This window comes from Mustela erminea, chromosome X, assembly GCF_009829155.1.
Source record: "Mustela erminea isolate mMusErm1 chromosome X, mMusErm1.Pri, whole genome shotgun sequence".
Classification (NCBI taxonomy): domain Eukaryota; kingdom Metazoa; phylum Chordata; class Mammalia; order Carnivora; family Mustelidae; genus Mustela; species Mustela erminea.
Genome location: NC_045635.1, coordinates 70657794 through 70684437, shown reverse-complemented (window position 1 = coordinate 70684437; position 26644 = coordinate 70657794). Strand labels below are relative to the sequence as shown.

The 26644-nt window shown below is 36.2% G+C and overlaps 1 protein-coding gene across 4 annotated transcripts in view; it reads left to right on the top strand.

Annotated features, from left to right (window-relative positions):
• RPS6KA6 (ribosomal protein S6 kinase A6) overlaps positions 1-26644 on the top strand; it is a 191515-nt gene that overhangs the window by 71465 nt on the left and 93406 nt on the right. For 3 of the 4 annotated variants that reach the window (XM_032330486.1, XM_032330487.1, XM_032330485.1), the window contains exons 3-6: positions 5404-5520; positions 21647-21728; positions 22395-22475; positions 23948-24027. In XM_032330486.1, coding sequence (XP_032186377.1) covers positions 5404-5520; positions 21647-21728; positions 22395-22475; positions 23948-24027 — 360 coding nt within the window. Of the gene's footprint in view, positions 1-5403; positions 5521-21646; positions 21729-22394; positions 22476-22909; positions 23046-23947; positions 24028-26644 lie in introns of those variants that run through there. The other variant, XM_032330488.1, reaches the window with a different exon arrangement.

Sequence of the window (26644 nt, the reverse complement as noted above, 5' to 3'; positions counted from 1 at the left end):
CAGTTGACTCTGTCACCCTGATCTGAAATAGATAGGGTAAGTTTTATTGCCATTTTATAGGTGAGGGAACCAAAGTGTTGATCCTGGTAAATAGAATAATCCAAGCCAAGTGGGAACTAGCTTGCCTCCCTTGTTTGGTTTTCAGTCGGTACAAATTGATACTATTTTCCTAACCTAAATATTCCGTAATTATTTTCCAATATGTACATTATTTGAGGTGTTTTGTTTACCCTAGTTGTGTTTTGACATTTACATTATTATTACTGTTAGCTCTCTTTCAAAGTATGCTGATACTTAGCTTGGTTTTCAGTGACCCTGGATTATTCACTGCCTGAGAAGAGTACATTAAGCTGCTTTCCCAGATCTTTGCATGTACATTTTACCAAATTCACAACCAAGTGCTCTTGGAATTTTTGGGTAATCAAACTGGTCTGGCTACCCAGAAATATAGCAAGTATTTGAACAGATGGATTATTACATAAAACCCAAACAATTATGCTTTAGAAATTTCTCTTCTTTATTTCCATTTTTAATTTTAATTCCAGTATATTTAACATACAGCGTTATATTAGTTTCAGGTGTACAATATAGTGATTCAACAGTTCCATGCATCACCCAGTGCTCATCATGACAAGTGCACTCTTTTTTCCCTATCATCTATTTCACCTATCCCCCACCACCTTCCCTCTGATAACCATTGGTTTATTCTCAATAATTAGGAGTCTTGTTTCTTGGCTTCTCTCTCTCTCTCTCTCTTTTTTATCCCCATTTGCTCATTTGTTCTTTTTCTTAAATTCCACATATCAGTGAAATCATATGCTAGTTGTCTTTCTATGACTGATTTATCTCACTTAACATTATACTGTCTAGGTCAATCCCTCTTAATTTTATTTTGACCTTATTTTGTGAGTGTAAACTCTGTGAGCCTCAGTTATTTCCTCTATTTCCTCTATGCTTAGTTCCATAGTCAGGAAGTAGTCATAATAGCATTATATAGTATGATTTCCTAATAGATTGTCTTCAACTTCTCTTTTGCATTAACAGGTGATTTCAAATAAGTTGTTGAAAGATTGGAACAGTAGTGTATTTGGCAGTTTGTTTTGTACTCTATCGCTATATTTTTCTAGTGTTACAACATTGTTGGGCCACTGAATTAAAAAGATGGTAACAGACTGCAGAGGTCAGAGCATACTATTTTGGTTGTGATTGAACCTTCATAATTTTTATATTTATCAACAATTACTATGATATTCCAAAAAAATACACACACTAACAATTATCCTTGCCATAGATTTGTCATATGGCATTGTAAAGAACAGCGGCTCCTATTTCGAAGTTATTAGATCTTGATTTCACAGTAGCAACTTTCTTTATAGAGATCAACTATATTCAGGTACTATGTATAAGTTTTCTAGGGCTGACATAACTAGGTACCACAGACTAAGTAACTTAAACAACAAATTTACTTTCTCACAATTCTGGAGACTAGAGGTTCAAGATCAAGATGTTGGTAAAGTTGGTTTCTTCTGAGGTCTCTTTCTTTCTTTTTTTTTTTAAAGATTTTATTTATTTATTTGACAGAGAGAGAGATCACAAGTAGGCAGAGAGGCAAGCAGAGGGGCGGGGGGAAGCAGGCTCCCTCCTGAGCAGAGAGCCCAGTGTGGGGCTCGATCCCAGGACTCTGGGATCATGACCTGAGCTAAAGGCAAAAGCGTAACCCACTGAACCACCCAGGTGCCCCTGAGACCTCTTTCTTTGTAGATGGCTCTCTTCTCTCTATGTTTTCACATGCTTTTTTCTTTTGTGTGTGTCTATGTCTTAATCTCCCCTTCTTATGAGAACAGCAGTCATATTTGATAAGGGTCTATCCTAATAACCTTATTTTATCTTAATTACCTTTCTTAAGGCCCTGTCCCTGAATAGCTACATTCTGAGGTACGGGGGGTTGAGACTTCAGCACATGAATTTTGAGGGGAAACAATTCAGCCTATAACACATTATATACCTTTTTGTTTCATTAAGGGATGTGATATATCTGACAAAATTTGTTATCCTCAAGTCCATATTTTATCTTTGTGTCCCCAGTGCATGTGTTCCATGAATATTGTTGTTTTTTCTGAATGAATGAATAAAGAGAAAAGACAGTATATATGGGAAGATTATGTAATATATCACAACTTTATTATACCAGGATAGAGAAAATTTTTTTGAAGATGATTCACCTTAGGAAAAAACAAATGAATTACTGTCTTATTTCAGACTAGAATGCTGCCAGTCTAAAGCTTTTGGAATGGTGCATAATCAAAAGAAAGTGAAGGAAAGAAAGAGGGGAGGGCTGCAGATGACACAAAAATGTTAATAATAAACACCCATGGGGCACCTGGGTGGCTCAGTGGGTTAAGCCTCTGCCTTCGGCTCAGGTCATGATCTCGGGGTCGTGGGATCAAGCCCCGCATCGGGCTCTCCACTCAGCAGGGAGCCTGCATCCCTCTCTCTCTGCCTGCCTCTCTGCCTACTTGTGATCTCTGTCTGTCAAATAAATAAATAAAATCTTAAAATAATAATAATAATATTAAACACCCATAAAATCAAACAGTACTGTGGTAAGCCTTAGGAATGCAGAGATGAATGTGATGATACCTGAATTCAGGAAGCTCAAAATCTAGTGGGGGAGAAAGACAAGGTAATGGGTTATTAGGACACAGTGTAACAATATTTTATGGTAGCTATTCACTGGGGAAAGTAGTCTTTTCTAATCTAGAAGCATTTTTGTGTTGGAAACTTTTTATGATAATGCTGCCAAAAATTGAAAGACATATTATATTTTTAAAGGATGGGCATCTGTGGATTTTAATTAAGAGAAGAAGAGGCATTGGGCAGACACTTCATTTGGAAGACATTCTTTGGTTTGGTGAAAGTAGCTAGAGTATAGTTATTTCCTTGGTGACAGTAACTAGAATAGAGGATGGCTGTTTCCTAGCTCTGAACATTTCTAAAAACCTAATGTCATCATGACCCATGTTTATAATGATGATCTTAAATGGCAGAAACTAAAGTACTTAAAATAAAAATGCTGTGCTGTGTTCAGCTTAGAATTACAGACTTGTGGGAACCTTAAAGATCCATCTAGGGGCACCTGGGTGGCTCAGTGGGTTAAAACCTCTGCCTTCAGCTCAGCTCATGATCCCATGTTCCTAGGATTGAGCCCCGCATCGGGCTCTCTGCTCAACAGGGAGCCTGCTTCCTCCTCTCTGCTGTGATCTCTGTCTGTCAAATAAATAAATAAAATCTTTAAGAAAAAAGATCCATCTAATATAACCTGCTTGTCATGTGAGAACAATGAAGGAGAATACTTTGTTATTTGGGCTAAGGCTGCTTATCTTAGCGCATGGCAGAACCAGGAACAACATTTAGTCTACTGACCTGTCTACCAGTGTTCTTTCAGGTGGAGAAAAATTCCAAGATGTGTTTTTATTATATGCTCTGAAGACCAGTGGTACATTCACAGCATGTGGTGAAAACCAAGTTAACCATCATATTAAGAGTATACAGTCTGCTGTTGCTTTTGGTATACACATACTCTATTGCAAAGGTGCATAACAGATACGGTGTACTTTCATCCCAGCATGGTAGCTGCAAAGCATATGTATTTCTATTAAAAAAAAAAGTTTTTTACTTTTTTGGGGAAACTCACTCTCATAGCTACTTAGGAGTCTGCTGAAATACTATTTTTTAAAGATTTTATTTATTCATTTGACAGAGAGAGATCACAAGTAGGCAGAGAGGCAGGCGGGTGGGGGGGGGAAGCAGGCTCCCTGCTGAGCAGAGAGTCCTGAGCCAAAAGCAGAGGCTTAACCCACTGAGCCACCCAGACACCCCTGAAATACTATTTTAATGTATAACATTAACATCCATAGGAATGCTTTAAGAGCTGATTCTTCATTTCTGGCTGATTAGTGGTTATGGATACCTGAAGCTAAAATTCCTTTGCCTACCCTCATGAAAGAGTGAATGTTTGACTGCTTATGTAACATGGAAGTTATTTTAGCTGCCATGAAGTCTAGTCTACTTGGGATGGGGCTCATGCCTACTTTGGCCATAGTCACTATTTATTAATCAGTCAATTAGCATATGAATTGATTGAGAATATGCTTGCCATCCAGACTGGAATTAATATGATGTTCTGGAAAGCTACCAGGACTTCTAGACGTTGTGATTAACTGGTCATGTGAACTTAAACTCTGTGGGCCTCAGTTATTTCTTCTATGCAGTAAGAATGTTAGATACTATATCCCAGCTCTTGTTATTTTGTGATATGTAATACATTTGAGGTTTATTTATCCTAGCTACTGTGCTTCTCTAGGGACTGGAATTACACATCACTTGAGTATAATCTTCACAGCTGAGTAGAGTCCTACATCAAAAAGCAGAAACTCTCCCAGGGTGGCTTCTTTTCTGCCTGACCCCGGTGGTAGGGTATCTGGCATATAATTTATATACAAAGTTTCAATAAAAATAGGCTCATAGCCTGAAAACATTTGTTTGGGCTTTGCAGATTTTGTTTGCCTATACCCAGTTTTTCTTTTCAACGATGTAATCAGTTAGACGTTTAAACATTTATATATCATTAACTACTTAAAAGGCTACTGAAATTCCATTTCGAAGAACTTTTGAAGCTTGTGTGTTTTGCCATGGCCTATAATTTACAAGGTTTTATCCGTCTCTTGACTTTCTCTGCAGCCACCTCATAATTCATACTCCAGGGAGGGTCTTTTGTTTTAAGGAGGCGCCACACCCAGCGTGGGTCTTAAACTCATGACCCTAAGACAGAATCACATGCTCTACGAACATTAAGAACTGCATGCCCTTGGGGCGCCTGGGTGGCTCAATGGGTTAAGCCTCTGCCTTTGGCTCAGGTCATGATCTCAGGGTCCTGGGATCGAGCCCCACATTGTGCTCTCTGCTCGGCGGGGAGCCTGCTTCCCCCTCTCCCTCTGCCTGCCTCTCTGCCTACTTGTGATCTCTCTCTCTGTCAAATTAATAAATAAAAATCTTAAAAAAAAAAAAGACCTCCATGCCCAAGTGACTGGGCCAATCAAGCACCCCTCCAGGTAGGGTACAACTGTTGTTGATGTTTGTCTTCTGTCACTACCTAGTTGGACGGGAAACCTGAAGCAGAGATTTTATGTGCTTCTATTTATATGCACTTATATAATAGGGGTGATGGTGTATCTCTATGTGTTAGAAAATAGGGAAGTGAATTTACCAGTAGCCCATAAAACTCTGTGTTAAGGTGAAAGGGTTGGATGGTCAGTTAATTTCTGGTATGATTTTGGTTCTAAATATGGCTAATCATTAGATGTTGCAACTGGATTTGAGTGTTGTGTGGATTTCTTTTTACAGGATGAAGGAGTTGTTAAAGAAATCCCTATCACTCATCATGTTAAGGAAGGTTATGAGAAGGCAGATCCTGCACAGTTTGAGTTGCTCAAGGTTCTTGGCCAGGGATCCTTTGGAAAGGTAATAAATGGTTTATTCCACATTTTTTTTTCTCTTCTTAACATTTAACCAAAAAATGTTCTCATAGACAGAAATTTGGAAAATATGCCATTTCTGAATTTGTCAAGGATACACACAGAGGTAACTCTCTAACTTTACTCCTTTTATTTCTGTTGTGCTTTAGTCACATGTCTTTATACTTGTCTGTTATAACCAGCGTTTGCCAGCACTGTGGGCTTACTCATTTCTTCCGGACAAAGTACAGCATGCTATTTATTAGCTGCCTAGGTCAGCATAGTTTGATTTAAAAAAAAAAAAAAAAAAAGCTTCCTTGTTTCTCTGTTCATATGCTGGCATGATCACAGCTCGCTTTTTCCTAGTGATTTTGTCTCTATTCCTTAGCTCTATCACAAAAGTCAGAATGTATGTACCGACTCACATATGAGTGCGTGCATTCACCTATCCTCGCTTAAATCAGTGTGTATATACATTACAGCAGGGGCAGGTACTGGGTGACATATGGATGACGTGAAGCTCCTGCCTTCAAGGAGCTTAAATTTCAAGGGAGAGAGCAAAATTGAGAAAGATTAACCCTGAAATCATTATTAAAACTGTTTATTAAGTGCTTACTGGCTGGCATATGATTCTCAGAAGTGTGTAGGTTTAGCTCTTGACTTTTGTACAGCTAGCATCTAAGACATGAAAGTTGCTGCACACACACAATCGTGAACAGCCCTTAAGAAAACAAAAACAACAACTTGAGGGGAGAGAGATAAGGGGAAACTGTTCATTTGAGGGTGGCTGAGATTTAGTGTCAAAGGGGAAAAGCAGGGCAACTGAACAGTGATTATTATGATCTGAATCACTTTAAAAGAAAGATGTTTATTGAACACCCAGTATGTACACCGCATTTGTTAAAGCAGTATTAGTGAATATAAAATTGACATTAATTGTCTTAAGGTAGTGTGATATCTGTGTGGTGCAGAATGTAACATATGAAATAGAAATGTTTTCAGGACACAAAAAAGACAAATGAGGGTAGATTATGGTTTGATAGTAAATTGATATGGAAGATATTTGAAGACTAGGAGGTAAGACCTGAATACTTGTACTGGGGAGAGTAAAACTAGAAGGAGCTTTTAACACATTGTGTGTGTGGGGTCTGTTGATAGAAGTGACTTGTAGAGTAGACATGTACATTTGTCATACCTATATATTTTGTTAATTTCTAAAAGTACAATATTCTCTTAATTATTTTACATTGTATTTTTATGATGTTAATTTTAGAGGAGCAGAGATGAGGTTCTTTTATATCCCAAATGTGTAAATGCTTAAATATCAACTTTAAAATTTCACCAGGCAAATATTTCAAGCCATTGAAAGTCATTGTTTTTTTTTATTTGATGTGCATATTCATATGTATATCTATTTATATCCAGCTTTCTCCAGAAAAGATTTAAGTTTTCGATAGATGAATACCAAATAAAATAAGATTGAAAATAAGTGGAGAAGATGATTACAGCAGGAAAGATTAGATGAAGCCAGTGATAAAATCTTGTCATTTACAAGTGCATGACATAAAAGCCAGTAAGTCTTCTAGAAGTAGGACTAAAATGAAGACTTAAAATTTCTGGAAGCTATTATAAGGAAGTTGATACTTTTCTTTTTTTAAGATTTTATTTGTTTATTTGACGGAGAGAGATCACAAGTAGGCAGAGAGGCAGGCAGAGAGAGAGGAGGAAGCAGGTTTCCCACTGAGCAGAGAGCCTGATGCGGGGCTCGATCCCAGGACCCCGGGATCATGATCTGAGCTGAAGGCAGAGGCTTTAACCCACTGAGCCACCCAGGCGCCCCGAAGTTGATACTTTTAATTACATGATTATTACAGTATCTTCAAAGTTGTAAACAGATCTAACAGACCAGCAAATTTTTTTCTCCTGGGGTTTCATAAAGAGAATACAATGTAACATAATGTAATGTCTTTAGTAACATCTTCACATTAAATATAGCAACATGTGAACAAGTTGTCAATGTAGTCCTTAAATTCAGGAAATACTCAGCTTTGTGCAGGAACTTCAGTTTAACAGGGATATCACAGAAGCCTTTTTAAAATTTGTAATACTTAAATACAAATTGATGATCTTAATGCAGTTCATCAACCAAGGAAATATTAGGAGGTGGCTCATTTTTTTTTCCCCTAGGATGTGAACCTACCTGTTTGTCAGTATTACATCATTTGCATGGGCATTGGATGGATATGTCTTGTTATATGCTGAACGTATGCAGGAATTTGGCTAAGGCTGCAAATCAAAGAAGTGTAGGAGAAATTCCAAGACACTTTTTGGGCTCCAGCCTTATTTAGTTGTCTGCAAAAGTTCCATTGTTAAAATACAATAAATGGAATTTTGGCCTATATAAAGCCTTGCAATTACATATCTTTATAGCATATTTAATAGTGGAAAAATACTACTAGAATATTTTTAAATTGTATTTTAAAGAAGTTTGCATTATCATCATGAAATAAGCATGTAAAATTCTGAACACACTGAGTATAATGCTATTAATGATCATTAATGTGTGAATTGAAATGTAGTATGCCAAACAGCTTACTTTTTAAAATATACTATTTCTTTATTATTAATCTTTTTATTTTTTATAAACATATAATGTATTATTAGCCCCAGGGGTGCAGGTCTGTGAATCTCCAGGTTCACACACTTCACAGCACTCACTATAGCACATAACCCTCCCCAATGTCCATAATTATATTATTTCTTTATTTGACAGAGAGAAACCCAGTGAGAGGGGGAACACAAGCAGGGAGAGTGGGAGAGGGAGAAGCATGGTTCCCAGTACCAAGCAGTCAGCCTGATAAGGGGTTCGATCCCAGCACCCTGGGATCATGACCTGAACCAAAAGGCAGATGCTTAACAACTAAGCCACCCAGGTGCCCCCGAACAGCTTACATTAATTATTTTAAAACACAATAAAATAAGAGAAATGAAAACACACCTGAAATTGTCAGACTAAATTTTCTTGTATTTCTCATTCAAGTAATATTTATACAAACATACATTTTAACATTCAGGATTATATATATATATATATATATATATATAAAACTACTGATGTGATAATACAGTATGAGACTTAAATATGTTTTTTTAAAATTTTTTTATTTTTTATAAACATATATTTTTATCCCCAGGGGTACAGGTCTGTGAATCACCAGGTTTACACACTTCACAGCACTCACCAAAGCACATACCCTCCCCAGTGTCCATAATCCCACCCCCTTCTCCCAAACACCCTCCCCCCAGCAACCCTCAGTTTGTTTTGTGAGATTAAGAGTCACTTATGGTTTGTCTCCCTCCCAATACCGTCTTGTTTCATTGATTCTTCTCCTACCCACTTAAGCCCCCATGTTGCATCACCACTTCCTTATATCAGGGAGATCATATGATAGTTGTCTTTCTCTGCTTGACTTATTTCCTAAGCATGATACGCTCTAGTTCCATCCATGTTGTCGCAAATGGCAAGATTTCATTTCTTTTGATGGCTGCATAGTATTCCATTGTGTATATGTACCACATCTTCTTGATCCATTCATCTGTTGATGGACATCTAGGTTCTTTCCATAGTTTGGCTATTGTAGACATTGCTGCTATAAACATTCGGGTGCACGTGCCCCTTCGGATCACTACGTTTGTATCTTTAGGGTAAATACCCAGTAGTGCAATTGCTGGGTCATAGGGCAGTTCTATTTTCAACTTTTTGAGGAACCTCCAGGCTGTTTTCCAGAGTGGCTGCACCAGCTTGCATTCCCACCAACAGTGTAGGAGGGTTCCCCTTTCTCCGCATCCTTGCCAGCATCTGTCATTTCCTGACTTGTTGATTTTAGCCATTCTGACTGGTGTGAGGTGATATCTCATTGTGGTTTTGATTTGTATTTCCCTGATGCCGAGTGATATGGAGCACTTTTTCATGTGTCTGTTGGCCATCTGGATGTCTTCTTTGCAGAAATGTCTGTTCATGTCCTCTGCCTATTTCTTGATTGGATTATTTGTTCTTTGGGTGTTGAGTTTGCTAAGTTCTTTATAGATTCTGGACACTAGTCCTTTATCTGATCTGTCGTTGGCAAATATCTTCTCCCATTCTGTCAGTTGTCTTTTGATTTTGTTAACTGTTTCCTTTGCTGTGCAAAAGCTTTTGATCTTGATGAAATCCCAAGAGTTCATTTTTGCCCTTGCTTCCCTTGCCTTTGGCATTGTTCGTAGGAAGATGTTGCTGCGGCTGAGGTCGAAGAGGTTGCTGCCTGTGTTCTCCTCAAGGATTTGGATGGATTCCTTTCGCACATTGAGGTCCTTCATCCATTTTGAGTCTATTTTCGTGTGTGGTGTAAGGAAATGGTCCAATTTCATTTTTCTGCATGTGGCTGTCCAATTTTCCCAACACCATTTATTGAAGAGGCTGTCTTTTTTCCATTGGACATTCTTTCCTGCTTTGTCGGAGATTAGTTGACCGTAGAGTTGAGGGTCTATTTCTGGGCTCTCTATTCTGTTCCATTGATCTATGTGTCTGTTTTTGTGCCAGTACCATGCTGTCTTGATGATGACAGCTTTGTAATAGAGCTTGAAGTCCGGAATTGTGATGCCACCAACATTGGCTTTCTTTTTCAATATCCCTTTGGCTATTCGAGGTCTTTTCTGGTTGCATATAAATTTTAGAATTATTTGTTCCATTTCTTTGAAAAGGATGGATGGTACTTTGATAGGAATTGCATTAAATGTGTAGATTGCTTTAGGTAGCATAGACATTTTCACAATATTTATTCTTCCAATCCAGGAGCATGGAACATTTTTCCATTCTTTGTGTCTTCCTCAATTTCTTTCATGATTACTTTATAGTTTTCTGAGTATAGATTCTGTGCCTCTTTGGTTAGGTTTATTCCTAGGTATCTTATGGTTTTGGGTGCAATTGTAAATGGGATGGACTCCTTAATTTCTCTTTTTTCTGTCTTGCTGTTGGTGTAGAGAAATGCAACTGATTTCTGTGCATTGATTTTATATCCTGACACTTTACTGAATTCCTGTATAAGTTCTAGCAGTTTTGGAGTGGAGTCTTTTGGGTTTTCCACATATAGTATCATATCATCTGCGAAGAGTGATAATTTGACTTCTTCTTTGCCGATTTGGATGCCTTTAATTTCCTTTTGTTGTCTGATTGCTGAGGCTAGGACCTCTAGTACTATGTTGAATAGCAGTGGTGATAATGGACATCCCTGCCGTGTTCCTGACCTTAGCGGAAAAGCTTTCAGTTTTTCTCCATTGAGAATGATATTTGCGGTGGGTTTTTCATAGATGGCTTTGATGATATTGAGGTATGTGCCCTCTATCCCTACACTTTGAAGAGTTTTGATCAGGAAGGGATGCTGTACTTTGTCAAATGCTTTTTCAGCATCTATTGAGAGTATCCTATGGTTCTTGTTCTTTATTTTATTGATGTGTTGTATCACATTGACTGATTTGCGGATATTGAACCAACCTTGCAGCCCTGGAATAAATCCCACTTGGTTGTGGTGAATAATCCTTTTAATGTACTGTTGAATCCTATTGGCTAGTATTTTGTTGAGTATTTTCGCATCTGTGTTCATCAAGGATATCGGTCTATAGCTCTCTTTTTTGATGGGATCCTTGTCTGGTTTTGGGATCAAGGTGATGCTGGCCTCATAAAATGAGTTTGGAAGTTTTCCTTCCATTTCTATTTTTTGGAACAGTTTCAGGAGAATAGGAATAAGTTCTTTAAATGTTTGGTAGAATTCCCCCGGGAAGCCGTCTGGCCCTGGGCTTTTGTTTGTTTGGAGATTTTTAATGACTATTTCAATCTCCTTACTGGTTATGGGTCTGTTCAGGCTTTCTATTTCTTCCTGGTTCAGTTGTGGTAGTTTATATGTTTCTAGGAATGCATCCATGTCTTCCAGATTGTCAAATTTATTGGTGTAGAGTTGCTCATAGTATGTTCTTATAATAGTTTGTATTTCTTTGGTGTTAGTTGTGATCTCTCCTCTTTCATTCATGATTTTATTTATTTGGGTCCTTTCTCTTTTCTTTTTGATAAGTCGGGCCAGGGGTTTATCAATTTTATTAATTCTTTCAAAGAACCAGCTCCTAGTTTCGTTGATTTGTTCTATTGTTTTTTTGGTTTCTATTTCATTGATTTCTGCTCTGATCTTTATGATTTCTCTTCTCCTGCTGGGCTTAGGGTTTCTTTCTTGTTCTTTCTCCAGCTCCTTTAGGTGTAGGGTTAGGTTGTGTACCTGAGACCTTTCTTGTTTCTTGAGAAAGGCTTGTACCGCTATATATTTTCCTCTCAGGACTGCCTTTGTTGTGTCCCACAGACTTTGAACTGTTGTATTTTCATTATCATTTGTTTCCATGATTTTTTTCAATTCTTCTTTAATTTCCCAGTTGACCAATTCATTCTCTAGAAGGATGCTGTTTAGTCTCCATGTATTTGGGTTCCTTTCCAACTTCCTTTTGTGGTTGAGTTCTAGCTTCAGAGCATTGTGGTCTGAAAATATGCAGGGAATGATCCCAATCTTTTGATACCGGTTGAGTCCTGATTTAGGACCGAGGATGTGATCTATTCTGGAGAATGTTCCATGTGCACTAGAGAAGAATGTGTGTTCTGTTGCTTTGGGATGAAATGTTCTGAATATATATGTGATGTCCATCTGGTCCAGTGTGTCGTTTAAGGCCTTTATTTCCTTGCTGATCTTTTGCTTGGATGATCTGTCCATTTCAGTGAGGGGAGTGTTAAAGTCCCCTACTATTATTGTATTATTGTTGATGTGTTTCTTTGATTTTGTTATTAATTGGTTTATATAGTTTGCTGCTCCCACGTTGGGGGCATAGATATTTAAAATTGTTAAATCTTCTTGTTGGACAGACCCTTTCAGTATGATATAGTGTCCTTCCTCATCTCTTATTATAGTCTTTGGCTTAAAATCTAATTGATCTGATATAAGGATTGCCACTCCTGCTTTCTTCTGATGTCCATTAGCATGGTAAATTCTTTTCCACCCCCTCACTTTAAATCTGGAGGTGTCTTTGGGCTTAAAATGAGTTTCTTGGAGGCCTCATATAGATGGGTTTTGTTTTTTTTATCCATTCTGATACCCTGTGTCTTTTGACAGGGGCATTTAGCCCATTAACATTCAGGGTAACTACTGAGAGATATGAATTTAGTGCCATTGTATTGCCTGTAAGGTGACTGTTGCTGTATATGGTCTCTGTTCCTTTCTGATCTACCACTTGTAGGCTCTCTCTTTGCTTAGAGGACCCCTTTCAATATTTCCTGTAGAGCTGGTTTGGTGTTTGCAAATTCTTTCAGTTTTTGTTTGTCCTGGAAGCTTTTAATCTCTCCTTCTATTTTCAATGATAGCCTAGCTGGATATAGTATTCTTGGCTGCATGTTTTTCTCCTTTAGTGCTCTGAAAATATCATGCCAGCTCTTTTTGGCCTGCCAGGTCTCTGTGGATAAGTCAGCTGCCAATCTAATATTTTTACCATTGTATGTTACAGACTTCTTTTCCCGGGCTGCTTTCAGGATTTTCTCTTTGTCACTGAGACTTGTAAATTTTACTATTAGGTGACGGGCTGTGGGCCTGAATTTTGATGCTCGTTCCCTTAGCCATATTGGGGAAATTCTCCCCAATAATTCTCTCCAGTATACCTTCTGCTCCCTTCTCTCTTTCTTCTTCTTCTGGAATCCCAATTATTCTAATGTTGTTTCGTCTTATGGTGTCACTTATCTCTCGAATTCTCCCCTCGTGGTCCCGTAGCTGTTTGTCCCTTTTTTGCTCAGCTTCTTTATTCTCTGTCATTTGGTGTTCTATATCACTAATTCTTTCTTCTGCCTCATTTATCCTAGCAGTGAGAGCCTCCATTTTTTATTGCACCTCATTAATAGCTTTTTTTATTTCAACTTGGTTAGATTTTAGTTCTTTTATTTATCCGGAAAGGGCTTTTATATCTCTCGAGAGGGTTTCTCTAACATCTTCCATGCCTTTTTCGAGCCCGGCTAGAACCTTGAGAATTGTCCTTCTGAACTCTAGATCTGACATATTACCAATGTCTGTATTGATTAGGTCCCTAGCCTTCGGTACTGCCTCTTGTTCTTTTTTGTGTGTTGAATTTTTCCGTCTTGTCATTTTGTCCAGATAAGAGTATATGAAGAAGCAAGTAAAATGCTAAAAGGGTGGCAACAACCCCAGGAAAATATGCTTTAACCAAATTAGAAGAGATCCCAAATCGTTAGGGGGGAGAAAGGGGATAAAAAGAGGTTCAAAAAGGAAGGAAGAAAAAAAAAAAGAAAAAAGAAAAAAAAAAGAAAAGAAAATAATTAAAAAAAAAAGAAAACAAATAAGAAATATATAAAAAAGAAAAAAATATATATATTAGATAAACTAGTTAAAACACGTTAAAAAAGAAAAAGATAAAAGTTAAAAAAAAATTTAACCAGAAGGCGAGAAAAAAAACAAAAAATGAAAAAGAAAAAAATTAAATTAACTGCAAGACTAAAAAAAATCACAGGGAAAAAGCCATGAGTTCCGTGCTTTGCTTTCTCCTCCTCTGGAATTCTGCTGCTCTCCATGGTATTGAAACCACACTCCTTGGTAGGTGAACTTGGTCTTGGCTGGATTTCTTGTTGATCTTCTGGGGGAGGCGCCTGTTGTAGTGATTCTCAAGTGTCTTTGCCCCAGGCGGAATTGCACCGCCCTTACTAGGGGCCGGGGTGAGTAATCTGCTAGGGTTTGCTTTCAGGAGCTTTTGTTCCCTGAGCGCTTTCTGTAGAGTTCCGGAGGACGGGAATACAAATGGCAGCCTCCTGGTCTCTGGCCCGGAGGTGCCGAGAGCCCAGGGCCCCACTCCTCAGTGCGCCCTCAGAGAACAGCTCCCAGTTACTCCCATCTGCCTGACCTCCGGCCTCGCTCTGAGCTCACCGAGCCTGCGACCGGTTCAAGGTTACACCGAGCTGTGAGCTTACTGTCGGCTCTGTCTCTGTAGCTGGCTTTCCCGTTCCAATACCCGCAAGCTCTGCGACACTCAGACACCCCCGATCCTTCTGTGACCCTGCGGGACCTGAGGCCACGCTGACCCCGCGTGGGCTTCGCCCCGGTTTAGCCTCTGGAGCGATGTCCCTCAGCGGAACAGACTTTTAAAAGTCCTGATTTTGTACACGGTTGCTCTGCCGCTTGCCGGGAGCCGGCCCCTCCCCCCGGGGTCTATCTTCCCGTCGCTTTGGATTCACTTCTCCGCCGGTCCTACCTTTCAGAAAGTGGTTGTTTTTCTGTTTCTAGAATTGCTGTTCTTCTTCTCTTCGATCTGCCGATGGATTTTCAGGTGTTTGCAATCTTTAGATAAGCTATCTAGCTGATCTCCAGCTAGCTGAAGTAGTCTCAGCCTGCTACTTCTCTGCTATCTTGACTCCTCCCAAATATGAATTTTTAAAAATATTTATTTATTTGAGAGAGAGCACATGCACAGGCATGGAAGTTGGGGGAAGGGCCGAGGGAGAGAATTTCAGACTTTCTACTGAGTTCACCACCCATGAGATCATGACCTGAGCTGAAATCAGGAGTCAGATGCTCAACTTCTTGAGCCACCCAGCTGCCCCTAAAAATGAATTTTTAAAAATATTAAACCCTTGCCCTCTTGAGTAATTTCAAGAGATAGTTTTAAAAATATGTTTACATCTTAAAATTTTTTACAGTTTTTTTTCTCTTCAATGTTAAAGCTGCGTGATCTTTAAGTTCACATGTACAAATATTACTGAGTGCTTCTTAGTGGAAAATATAAAATTCCATATGACCAAAAGAGGTATATTGGAATAACTCACTCACTCATTTCTTTTCTAAACTGTTTCCAAGAACTGGATTAGTGTGACTGAAAAGAAATCTCTGATCAGGATAGGTATGTTTTTTGATACAGTAGTTTGAAGCCATGCGACTTCTTCTAGTTGATCATGAGAAGAGAGCAGAGTGAGAGGATATTGTCTTATGCTAATTCAGTCCATCTAAGATCTGAAAAGAACAAATCAGGTGATGGACAAATAAACAGTTCTTTCTCTAGACTATAAATAATGATTTCCATTAGATGCCATATTAGGATGCTAGTAGTGAGTGTTATTAGAGCTAGGGAAAAAGTGACTGCTTTGTGCAAGCGTCTTCCGGAACGTCTGGACCATTTTTTTTTTCTTTCTTGATTCTTCTTTTTGCCCACTATATATTTCATTCTATTCAAGCCTACCAAGGGCTATGTTTCAGAACAGTAGTTCTCAATGTGTGGTCTATCTACTCCTGAGCATCCATAAGACACTTCAGGGGGTCATCAAGGTCAAAAATATTTTATAGTAGTACTAAGATACTATTTGTAAAACTTCTGGCGCCTTGGCACAACCAAAGCAGTGACTACAAAGTATGTCAGTAGTCATTGTATTCACTACTGTGCAGTTTTAAAAAAATGCAAGTTTTACTTCAAAATGTCCTTGATCTTCGGTTAGGTTTATTCCCAGGTATCTTATGGTTCTTGGTGCTATAGTAAATGGAGTCTATTCTCTAATTTCCCTTTCTATATTTTCATTGTTAGTGTATAAGAAATTAACTGATTTCAGTTCATTGATTTTGTATCCTGCCATGTTACTGAATTGCTCTATGAGTTCTATTAATTTGGGGGAGGAATCTTTTGGATTTTCTATATAAAGTATTGTGTCATCTATGAGGAGAGAGAGTGAACACCTTTTATTTGAATACCTTTTATTCAAATAAATACCTTTTATTTGAATACCTTTTATTTCTTTTTGTTGTCTGATTGTTGTTGCTAGGACTTCTAATACTATGTTGAATAGCAGTGGTGATAGTGGACAGCCCTGCTGTGTTCCTGACCTGAGGGGAAAAGCAAAAAATTAGCTTTGGAAAATTTTTGACACTGAATTTGACATCTTAGTACTCAAAAAACTTTTCTGATGAGATCACTACTGTTCAGCATTTGGAAGATTTGCATAACTCAGTGAGGCAGTATTTTTGAGATGACTAACACATGAAATCAAATTAGATAGTACAAAATCCATTCAAGGTGTAAGGTAGACCAATAGACTATTATGTAACAGAATATGGACAGTTAATTGATAAGGTGTCAAATTCTGTATTGAAACTAACCTATACACACACACACACATATGTGTATATATATATACACACACACACATAAAATTCCATTGTGTATATATATGTGTGCTTATGTGTGTGTGTGTACCAAATTTTTTTTTTTTTTGCATCTAGGATTAGGGTTTGGTTTAGGGCCAGAGTAAGGGTTAGGTTTAGGGCCAGGGTGAAGTTATGTGCTCATTATCCTGCAGTTCAAAGACCTCTCCAGAGAGATAAGTTTAGGGTTAATGTTAGGGTACATTTAGGGTTAGGGGTTAGGGTTAGTGTTTGGGTTAGGATTAGGTCTTCACTTAGAATAACACTCTCTGCCTTGATCCATGTCTTTGCAAATGGCAAGGTTTCATTTTTTATGACTGAGTAATATCCTATTGTATGTATGTACCAAATCTTATATTTCCTCAGATCAATGATTAGGGTTCAGTTTAGGACTAGTGTAAGGGCTAGGATTAGTGTTAGGGTTAGGGTGAATAGATGTGCCTCTCATCCTGCAGTTCAGAGACCTCTCCAAGTGATCCATTTAGGATTAGTTAGGGTTGGGAGTTAGTGGTTACCAGTTAGGAGTTAGGGATAGGATTTGGGTTAGAGTTAGGTTTAGAGCTAGTGTTAGGGTTAGGATGAGACTATGTCCCTCCTATCCTGCAGTTCAGGAACCTCTCCAGAGTTTACGTTTAGGTTTAGTATCAGATTAGAGGTAGAATTTAGTAGTTATTGGTAAGTGTTGAGTTATGTATAGGGACATGGTTAAGGTTAGGGTGAGGGTTAGGGTTTGTGTTTGGCATCCTGTAGTTCAGAGACCTCTCCAGAGAATAACCTTAAACTTATTTTGGTGTGAGAATAAACATGGCCACAATTCACAGAGCTGAGGTCATGAGGGGACTTGTTGTTCTAAGTACTCTTTAAGTGGAAATTCAATTGGTCATTCTGTTTTTGTTGCTTTTGGGTCCTTTTACCTCAAGTTTTTTATTTAAATTCCTGTCAGTTAACATACAGTGTGATATCAGTTTCTGGTGTAGAATTTACTGATTCAGACTTACATACAACATCCTGTGCTCCACACAACAAATGCCATTCTTAATCCCCATCACCTTTTAACCCATTCCCCTGCCCACCTCCCCTCTCATAATCAGTGCTTTTTTCTCTGTTACTTTAGAGTCTGTTTCTTGGTTTTTCTTTTTTTATTCCTTCTATGTCTATTTGTTTTGTTTCTTAAATTCTACTTATGAGTGAAGTCATATGGTATTTTTATTTCTCTGATTTATTTTGCTTAGCATAATACTTTCTAGCTCTAGCCACATCATTCGAAATGGCCAGATTTCATTTGGTTTTATGGCTGAGTAATAATCCCTTGTATGTATATACCACCTCTTCTTTATCCATTCTTCAGTTGATGGACATTTGGGATCTTTCCATAATTTGGCTATTGTTGATAGTGCTGCTATAAATACTGGGGTGCATGTATCAATTCAAATCAGTACTTTTGTATCCTTTAGGTAAATGCCTATTACTGCAATTGCTGGATCATTCTATTTTTAATTTTTACTGGTGGTTCTATTTTTAAGTTTTTGGTGAACCTCCATACTCTTATTTCAGAGTGGGTGTACCAGTTTGCATTCCCACCAACAGAGGGTTCCCCTTTCTCCAAATCCTTGCCAACATCTGTTGTTTCCTGTGTTGTTAATTTTAGCCATTCTTATGTGTGAGGTGGGATCTCATCCTAGTTTTGATTTGTATTTCCCTGATGATGAGTGATGTTGAACATTTTTTCATATGTCTGTTGGCCTTCTGGATGTGTTCTTTGGAAAAATGTTTATCCATGTTTTCTGCCCATTTCTCCACTGGATTATTTCTTTTTTAGGTGTTTTTTTTTTTTTAAGTTTGTTATATACTTTGGATACAATCCCTTGCAAATGTCTTCTCCATGTCATATGTTACCTTTTAGTTTTGTTGATTTTTCCCTTCACTATGCAGAAGCTTTTTGTTTTGATGAAGTCTCAACAGTTTATTTTTGCTTTTGTTTCCCTTGCCTCAGGAGTCATATCTAGTAAGAAGTTGCTATGACTTTCAAAGAGGTTATTGCCCTTCTCTAGGATTTTGATGGTTTCCTGTCTCATATTTAGGTCTTTCATCCGTTTTGAATTTATTTTTTGTATGGTGTAAGATAAGGGCCCAGTTTCATTCTTTTGCATGCTACTCTCCAATTTTCCTAATACCATTTTTTGAAGACACTGTCTTTTTTCCATTGGATATTCCTTCCTGATTCATGGAAGATTTATTGGTCATAGAGTTGTTGGTTCATTTCTGGATTTTCTGTTCTGTTCTGTTGATCTATGTGTCTGTTTTTGTCCCAGTACCATACAGTCTTGATCACTACAGCTTTGTAATGTAACTTGAGAAAGACTGGATTTGTGATGCCTCCAGCTTTGCTTTCCTTTTTCAAGATTGCTTTGCCTATTCAGGGTCTTTTGTAGTTCCATACAAATTTTAGGACTGTTTGTTCTAACTTTGTGAAAAATGTTGGTGATATTCGATAAAGATCGCATTAGATGTGTAGATTGCTTTGGGTAATACAGAACATTTTAAAAATATTTCTTCTTACAATCCATGAGCATGAAATGCTTTTCCCTTTTATTGTGTCCTCTTCAATTTTTTCATCAGTGTTTCATACTTTTCAGAGTAGAGATCTTTACCTCTTTTGTTAAGTTTATTCCTAGGTATCTTATGGTTTTTGGTGCAATTGTAAAGGGGATTGATTCCTTGATTTCTCTTTCTGCTTCATCATTATTGGTGTGTAGATATGCAACAGTTTTCCATATGTTGATTTTGTATCCTATGACTCTACTGAACTTGTTTATCTAGTAGTTTTTTGGTGGAGCTTTTTGATTTTCTATATAGAGTATCAAGTCATCTGCAAGTAGTGAAAGTTTGATTTTTTTGCTGATTTGGATGCCTTTTTATTTCTTTGTGTTGTCTGATTGTTGTGGCCAGGACTTCCAATACTAAATTAAATAACAGTGGTGAGAGTGGACAACTCTGTCTTGTTCCTGGCAGTAGAGGAAAGTTCTCAGATTTTTCCCCATTAAGGATAATATTAACTGTTGGTTTTTCATATATGACCTTTATGATTTTGAGGTATGTTCCTTCTAATCCTACTTTGTTGGGGGTTTTATCATGAATGGATATTGTACTTTGTCAAATGCTTTTTTCGCATCTCTTGAAATGATCATGTTGTTTTTGACCTTTTTTTAAAATTAATCATTGTTAAGTAATCTCTGCACCCAATGTGGGGCATAAATTTACCACCCTAAAATCAAGAGTCACATGTTCTACCAACTGAGCAAGACAGGTACTCCTGATTTTTTTAACCTGTTGTGGATTCGTTTTACTAGTATTTTAGTGAGAATTTTTACATCTGTGTTTATCTGCGATATTGGCCTGTATGGATTTTTAGTGATGTCTTTATCTGGTTTTGGTATCAGGGTAATGTGGGCCTCAAAGAATGAATTTGGAAGTTTTCCTTCCTTTTCTATTTTTTGGAATAGTTTGAGAGGCATATATATTAACTTGTCTTTAAATATTTATTAGAATTCGCCTATGAAGCCATCTGGTCCTGGACTTCGGGTTGCTGGGATTTTTTTGATTACTGATTCAATTTCATTGTTGGTAATCAATCTGTTCAAATTTTCTATTTCTTCTTGATTCAGTTTGTTGTTGTTGTTGTTGTTGTTGTTCTAGGAATTTATCCCTTTCTTCCAGATTGTCTAATTTGTTTGCATAGTTTACCATAATAATCTGTTACAATTGTTTATATTTCTGTGGTAGTGGTTGTTATTTCTCCTCTATCATTTGTGATTTTTATTTTTTAATTTGGGTTATTTTTCTTCTCTTTTTTATAAGTCTGGCTAGAGGTTTATCAATTTTAATAATTTTTTCAAAGAAGAAGCTCCTGGTTTCATTGATCTGTTGTATTATTTTGTTGTTGTTGTTGTTTAATTTCTATATCTTTTATTTCAAAGTAGTGAGCAACTTTTACTAACTTTTAAGAATGAAACATCCTGGGGCACCTGGGTGGCTCAATGGGTTAAAGCCTCTGCCTTCAGCTCTGGTCATGATCTCAGGGTCCTGGGATCAAACCCTATATCAAGCTCTCTGCTCAGTGCGGAGATGCTTCCCTTCCTCTCTCTCTGTGGGTCTCTCTGCCTACTTGTGATCTCTGTCTGTCGAATAAATAAAATCTTTAAAAAAAAAAAAGAATGAAACATCCCTTTACTAATAAAAATCTCCTATAAAATTTTAATCCATTTATATTTATTTTCATGACTGAGGCTTTTTAAAAACTGTTTTTAATGAGTCATAATCTTAGTTTGAATATATGAGGTAATATTACTCAAATTTGCTCAATAATCTTAAAGAGTTTAATTTGTTTATTGTGATAATTTGCCATCTTGATTTTTCAACCTGGCAGACAGACCTAATTGCCTCTGATTTCTTATTAGAACATAAAATACCGGTAACTTCTAAAATGGACCAGTAAGGAAGTAGAAATGAAGGTATAAAATTAACAGTCATTATATTTCTTTGGTCTTTAAAGGTAACAAAAAGATGCTTGGGTCTTCAAAGTAGTTCCCCTAGATCAAATTGCCTTTCATTATGTTGCTTATCTCATACAACACAAACTTCTTAAAGTCATGACCATGTCATCTATTTTAAAATTTTTCTTTCCTACAGTAGTATGTATGGTAGTGTGATTTAGTAAATGAATGAAAATGAGCAAACATTAACCAAGAGTGTAATTTATAAAAGAAAGGTATATATTTATAAAATAGAGAAAATGCATGGACTTACATATATGTGTGTGCTAATGTGTATGGCAAGAATGTCTTCAAATATGAATTTTACTTTAAAAAAAAATTTCTCTGTTAGGTTTTTCTTGTTCGGAAGAAGACCGGTCCTGATGCTGGGCAGCTCTATGCAATGAAGGTGTTAAAAAAAGCTTCTTTAAAAGGTAGAAAATTACGAAACTTATTAAAATAGAATTTGATAAAGCTTGTTTTAAGAAATGTACTTTGTATTGCTTGTATAAGTTGAGTAGACTTAGTTTCCTTTAAACATTAGTAAGTGTTACAGTTTTCTAGCCTGCAAGTGATATTTCTGTGTTTGATATTTGCATATGCTCTAATTTAGTGAGACTGTACCCCGGCAAAAATTTATTGTATAAAACGTGACACATTTTATTTAACATAAAGTGAACTTATTTTAATAAGCTATATACTTTTATTTTAAGATTCTTATTTTTTTCTGTTCCATCTGTGTTGATTTTGAATATTGAAAAAACACAAGCACCTGCGTACACTTACATACACCATCTTCTAGGCTGTCATAGAAATAACACTGTGCTCAGTTTTAATCAGTAAACTCATTTGATCAATTGGAGACCAATACATAATAAACACATATTAGCCAAATATCTGTTTATGTCACTTCAATCCATCTAGATCTAAACAATTTGTTGGCTTTCTGAGAATATGGTAATTACTGTCTTGGAATATATAGATTGCATATTTAAACACAATGTTATATTTTCACATTTTTGTGGGGTGAATTATTGATGAGATCTCTACTGAAATATTATATAGAAGAGTAATATATTCTACCCTTCTATGATTTTTAGTCCGAGACAGAGTTCGGACAAAGATGGAAAGGGATATACTGGTGGAAGTAAATCATCCATTTATTGTCAAATTACACTATGGTATGTAATTTTTTAAAAATTTATAGAATTAGAGAATTAAGATTTCCTTTCAAACAATAATATAACAGAGAATAAATACTTCAGAATGATTTAATATACTCAATTATATAAAATATATTTATCTGAAATAAGAATAAGAATCAGTATCCAATTTTGAATTGTGTTTTCTGTACCTATTGGTTAATTTGTCTAAGGTATTAAGATAGTATCTTCTGGTTAATTGTCTGGTAGTATTTCTTGACTCTGCTAGTCTGTACCTTTAATGATCTTGGCTATAAACTGTGATAATTTATTCAAAGCATCTGATGTTTGGATATGTTCCTCTTACATGTTCATAATGAGCATATTAATTTATTTCCTAGCTGTTGAAGAGGACCATGTGGTTATTTTAGTCCATTTGATTTATTCTTTCTTATATTTGGGGGAAGAGGAATACCAATAAGAAGCAGTAAATGTAATGGAAAGAGCATGCGTTTGGAGTCAGACAGCTCAGAGTTTGAATCATGGTTCCATTGATAATTTAATACATGCATGAGATTGTGAAGTGTGGCCTTCCTGGAGAATTCAAAGGTATACACATGATTAAATCACTGATCTATTCTATGATGTCATGTTAAGTTTTCAATATTTAAAAAAGTAGCAGCTATTGACTTTATTCTTAGGAAATTTTGAAAAATAATGCACTGAAATATGTACTAAATTATTTGTATAAAAAATCTTCAAAAAATGTCCACCCATTATTCTTTCACTCCTTGTTACCCAAAATGGAAAGTAGTAGTATCTAATGTCCCACTTCCTTGAATCACCAGGATGGCATTACATTTATCAGAAAATACCAATTGTGTGCAAAATACTCCATTGAATGCAATAGGCTCTAGAGGTGAAACAGTCTCTGACTCAAAAAAACTTCTAATCTATTGAAACACAGACATGTAAACAAATTAATTGTGCAAATCAAAATGGAGTGAGTGCCATAAGAGAGATATAAATTTAAAAAAATGAAATCTCAAAAGTAGTAGCAAGTAATTCTTACAGAGAAGAGGGTAAGGATGCTATGAAATGTGAAAAGAGAGAAATCCTTTAATAGAGGAATGCTTGATGGAGGAGGTGGCATTTTTCTTGAACTTGAAAGAATTAGTAGATTTTCAGTAGGTAGGGAGGTGGAGTTCTGGCAGTTAGCAGTAGAGCATGATGCTCCATAAATCAGGACGATGGTGGTGGTAGAAGTTTCTGAGGAACCACATGGAATGTTGATTATGTTCTAGGAAGGGATTTACAGCTATTTCAACACCAAATTCAATTTTGAGATAATATTATCCAATAACATTGGACCATATGAATAAATGGTTAATTCCTTTATAATATTTATTGATAAAACTCTAAACATATATATTAATTAAAAGTTATACTAAGGTTGTTAAGCCTTTAAGATTCTGTTAATGTTCTGTTACTACATCCTAATTTGTAATTAGCCTTTCAGACTGAAGGGAAGCTGTATTTAATACTGGATTTTCTCAGGGGAGGAGATGTCTTCACAAGATTATCCAAAGAGGTGGGTATCTGTTTGTAAATTTTTACCATATTTTTATTGAAAAAAACCTAAGAAAAATCATTTGTGTTCTACCAATTAATTTTTTCTATAGAAATTTTAAATAATTATTGTTAGTTTCACTGCATACTCTTTAGTTGATGTGGCAGTTAATGGCATTTTCTGTCTGCCTATAATTTAGACTATCTGAGTGTGTTACTCATTATTCCTTTAGGCACAAGATCAGAGTAAATAACTGGATCAAGTAGATGGGGCAAACCTAGGATTTTGGCTACTCAAGCTACCAGAATTCTTCTGGGAGCAGTGTTCAGTGTATTCTAAAACAGCTTTATGAAGGTATTAATTGACATACAGTGGATTGCACATTTTAGAGTGCATACTTTGATAAAATTTGACATTTGGATATGCCTGTGAAACTGTCATCACAATCAAGATAGTAAGTTTATCCATCACCCCCAGCCATTTCCTGTGCACCTTTGTAATGCCTCCCTTCTGCCCTGCCCCTACTGAATCTGCTTTCTGTGATTATTGAGTTTATATTTTCTAGGACTTTATATAAATGGAATCATATAGTATCCATTTTCTGTATAGCTTATTTAACTCAGAATAATTATTTTGAGATTTAGCCATGGTGTTGTATGAATCAGTGGTTAATTCACTTTTATTGCTGAACAGTATTCCACTGTATGGATACAGTGCCATTTGTTTATGCATTAACTTACTGATGGGTATTTGGGTTGTTTGTAGTCTTTGGGTATTACTAATAGAGCTGCTACAAAAACTCATGCACGAATGATTGTATGGACATATGTTTTCATTTTCATGGTTATGTTTTCATTTTTGATGATTAGATACCTAGGAGTATAATGACTGGGCTATTTCATATGTGTATGTTTTTAAACTTATTTTAAAGACACTTATCAAATTGTTTTCTAAGGTAGGATTGTAATTTTTACATTCCCAGCAGCCACGTGTGAGAGTTTTAGTTGCTCCACATCCTTGCCAACCCTTAATATGGTCAGTAGTCTTGTTATGATTTGGGGCATAATTGTGTAGCTGCACCTATTGTGGTTTTGAATTGCATAATCCGAATGACTAATGATGTTTAGCATCTTCTCATGCACTTATTCAGCATCTGTCTTTGATAAAATATTTGTTTAAATCTTTGGCTCATTTTGTATTAAGTTGTATGCTTTCTGAGTTTTGAAAGTATACATTTTGGATGGTAAGTCCTTTCTCATATATGTTGCTTGCAAATGTTTTCTTCTGGTCTGTGGTTTGTCTTTTTGTTCTCTTTAATACTGCCTTTCAAAAGCAGTTCTTGATTTTGATGAATTCCAACTTATTTTTTTTTCTTTTATGAATTTGTTGTCCTATATAAAGAATATTTGCCTAATCTCAGGTCACATAGATTTTCTATGTTTTTTTTAGACATTTTTAAAATTTTGCATTTAGGTTTATAATCCATTTTGAGTTTATTTTAGTGTATGGTGACAGGTATGTGTTGAAGTCCTTTTCTTTCTTTCTGTCTTTCTTTCTTCTTTTCCATATACATATCCCAGTGTGCTAACATGGTGATTAAAAGTCTATGCTTTCTTCATTGAATCACCTTGCATTTTTGTTGCTTACCAATTGACCATGGATGTGAAGGTCTATTTCTGGACATTCTGTTTTGTTCATTGATCTATTTGTTTATCTCTATTTCACTGCTACTTGATTTCTTAATTACCGTACCCTTATAATATGTCTTAAAGTAAGTTAGTGCAAATCCTTGAGCTTTGCTCTTCTTTTTCAAAGTTGTTTTGCCTCTTCTGGGTCCTTTGTATTTCCATATCAATTTTAAAATCAGCCTTTCACTTTCTATAAAAAAGCTTGCTGGTATTTTCATTGGGATTGCATTGAATCTATAGGTTAATTTGCAGATAATTGCCATTTTCACAACACTGAGTTATCAATCCTTGAATGTGACATTTTTCTCCAGTTTTTGAGTCTCCTTTAATTTCTCTCAGCAATGTCTGGTCTGTATAGGTCTTGCACATTTTTTATCAGATTTATCTGTAAGTATTTCCTTTTATAAAATGACATTGTAAATGGAATTGCTTTCTTATTAAGTTCATTTTCAAGTTGGATGAAAATACAGTTGGTTTTTTTTTTCATATTGTATTTGTCTCCCACAATTTAACTTACTTATTACACCTAATAGTGTTTTTTAGTAGATTCCATAGAATTTTCTATTTATAACCTACTAACAAGGAATTTTTGCTTTTTTTTCTTTATGAAAATATTTTTTTTCTTTTATTTGTCCTTGTTGCAGTGGTTTGACTCTCCAGTCTCCAGACATTCTTGCCTTATTTCTTTTAGTTATTTCTAATCACAGGGGGGAATAACATCATTTTAGCATAAATTACAAAGTTCAGTATAGGTCTTTTTACATGTTCTTTATCAGGTTGTGCAAGTTCTCTTCGGTTGCTAGTTTATTTCATTTTTATCAGGTATGTACATTAGGTTTGTAATATTCTTTTAGTGTAATTATTGAGATATTATGTTTTTTCTTCTTTAATCTTTTCACAGGTGAATTACATTGATTTATTGTCAAATGTTGAAGCAGTCTTGATTATGG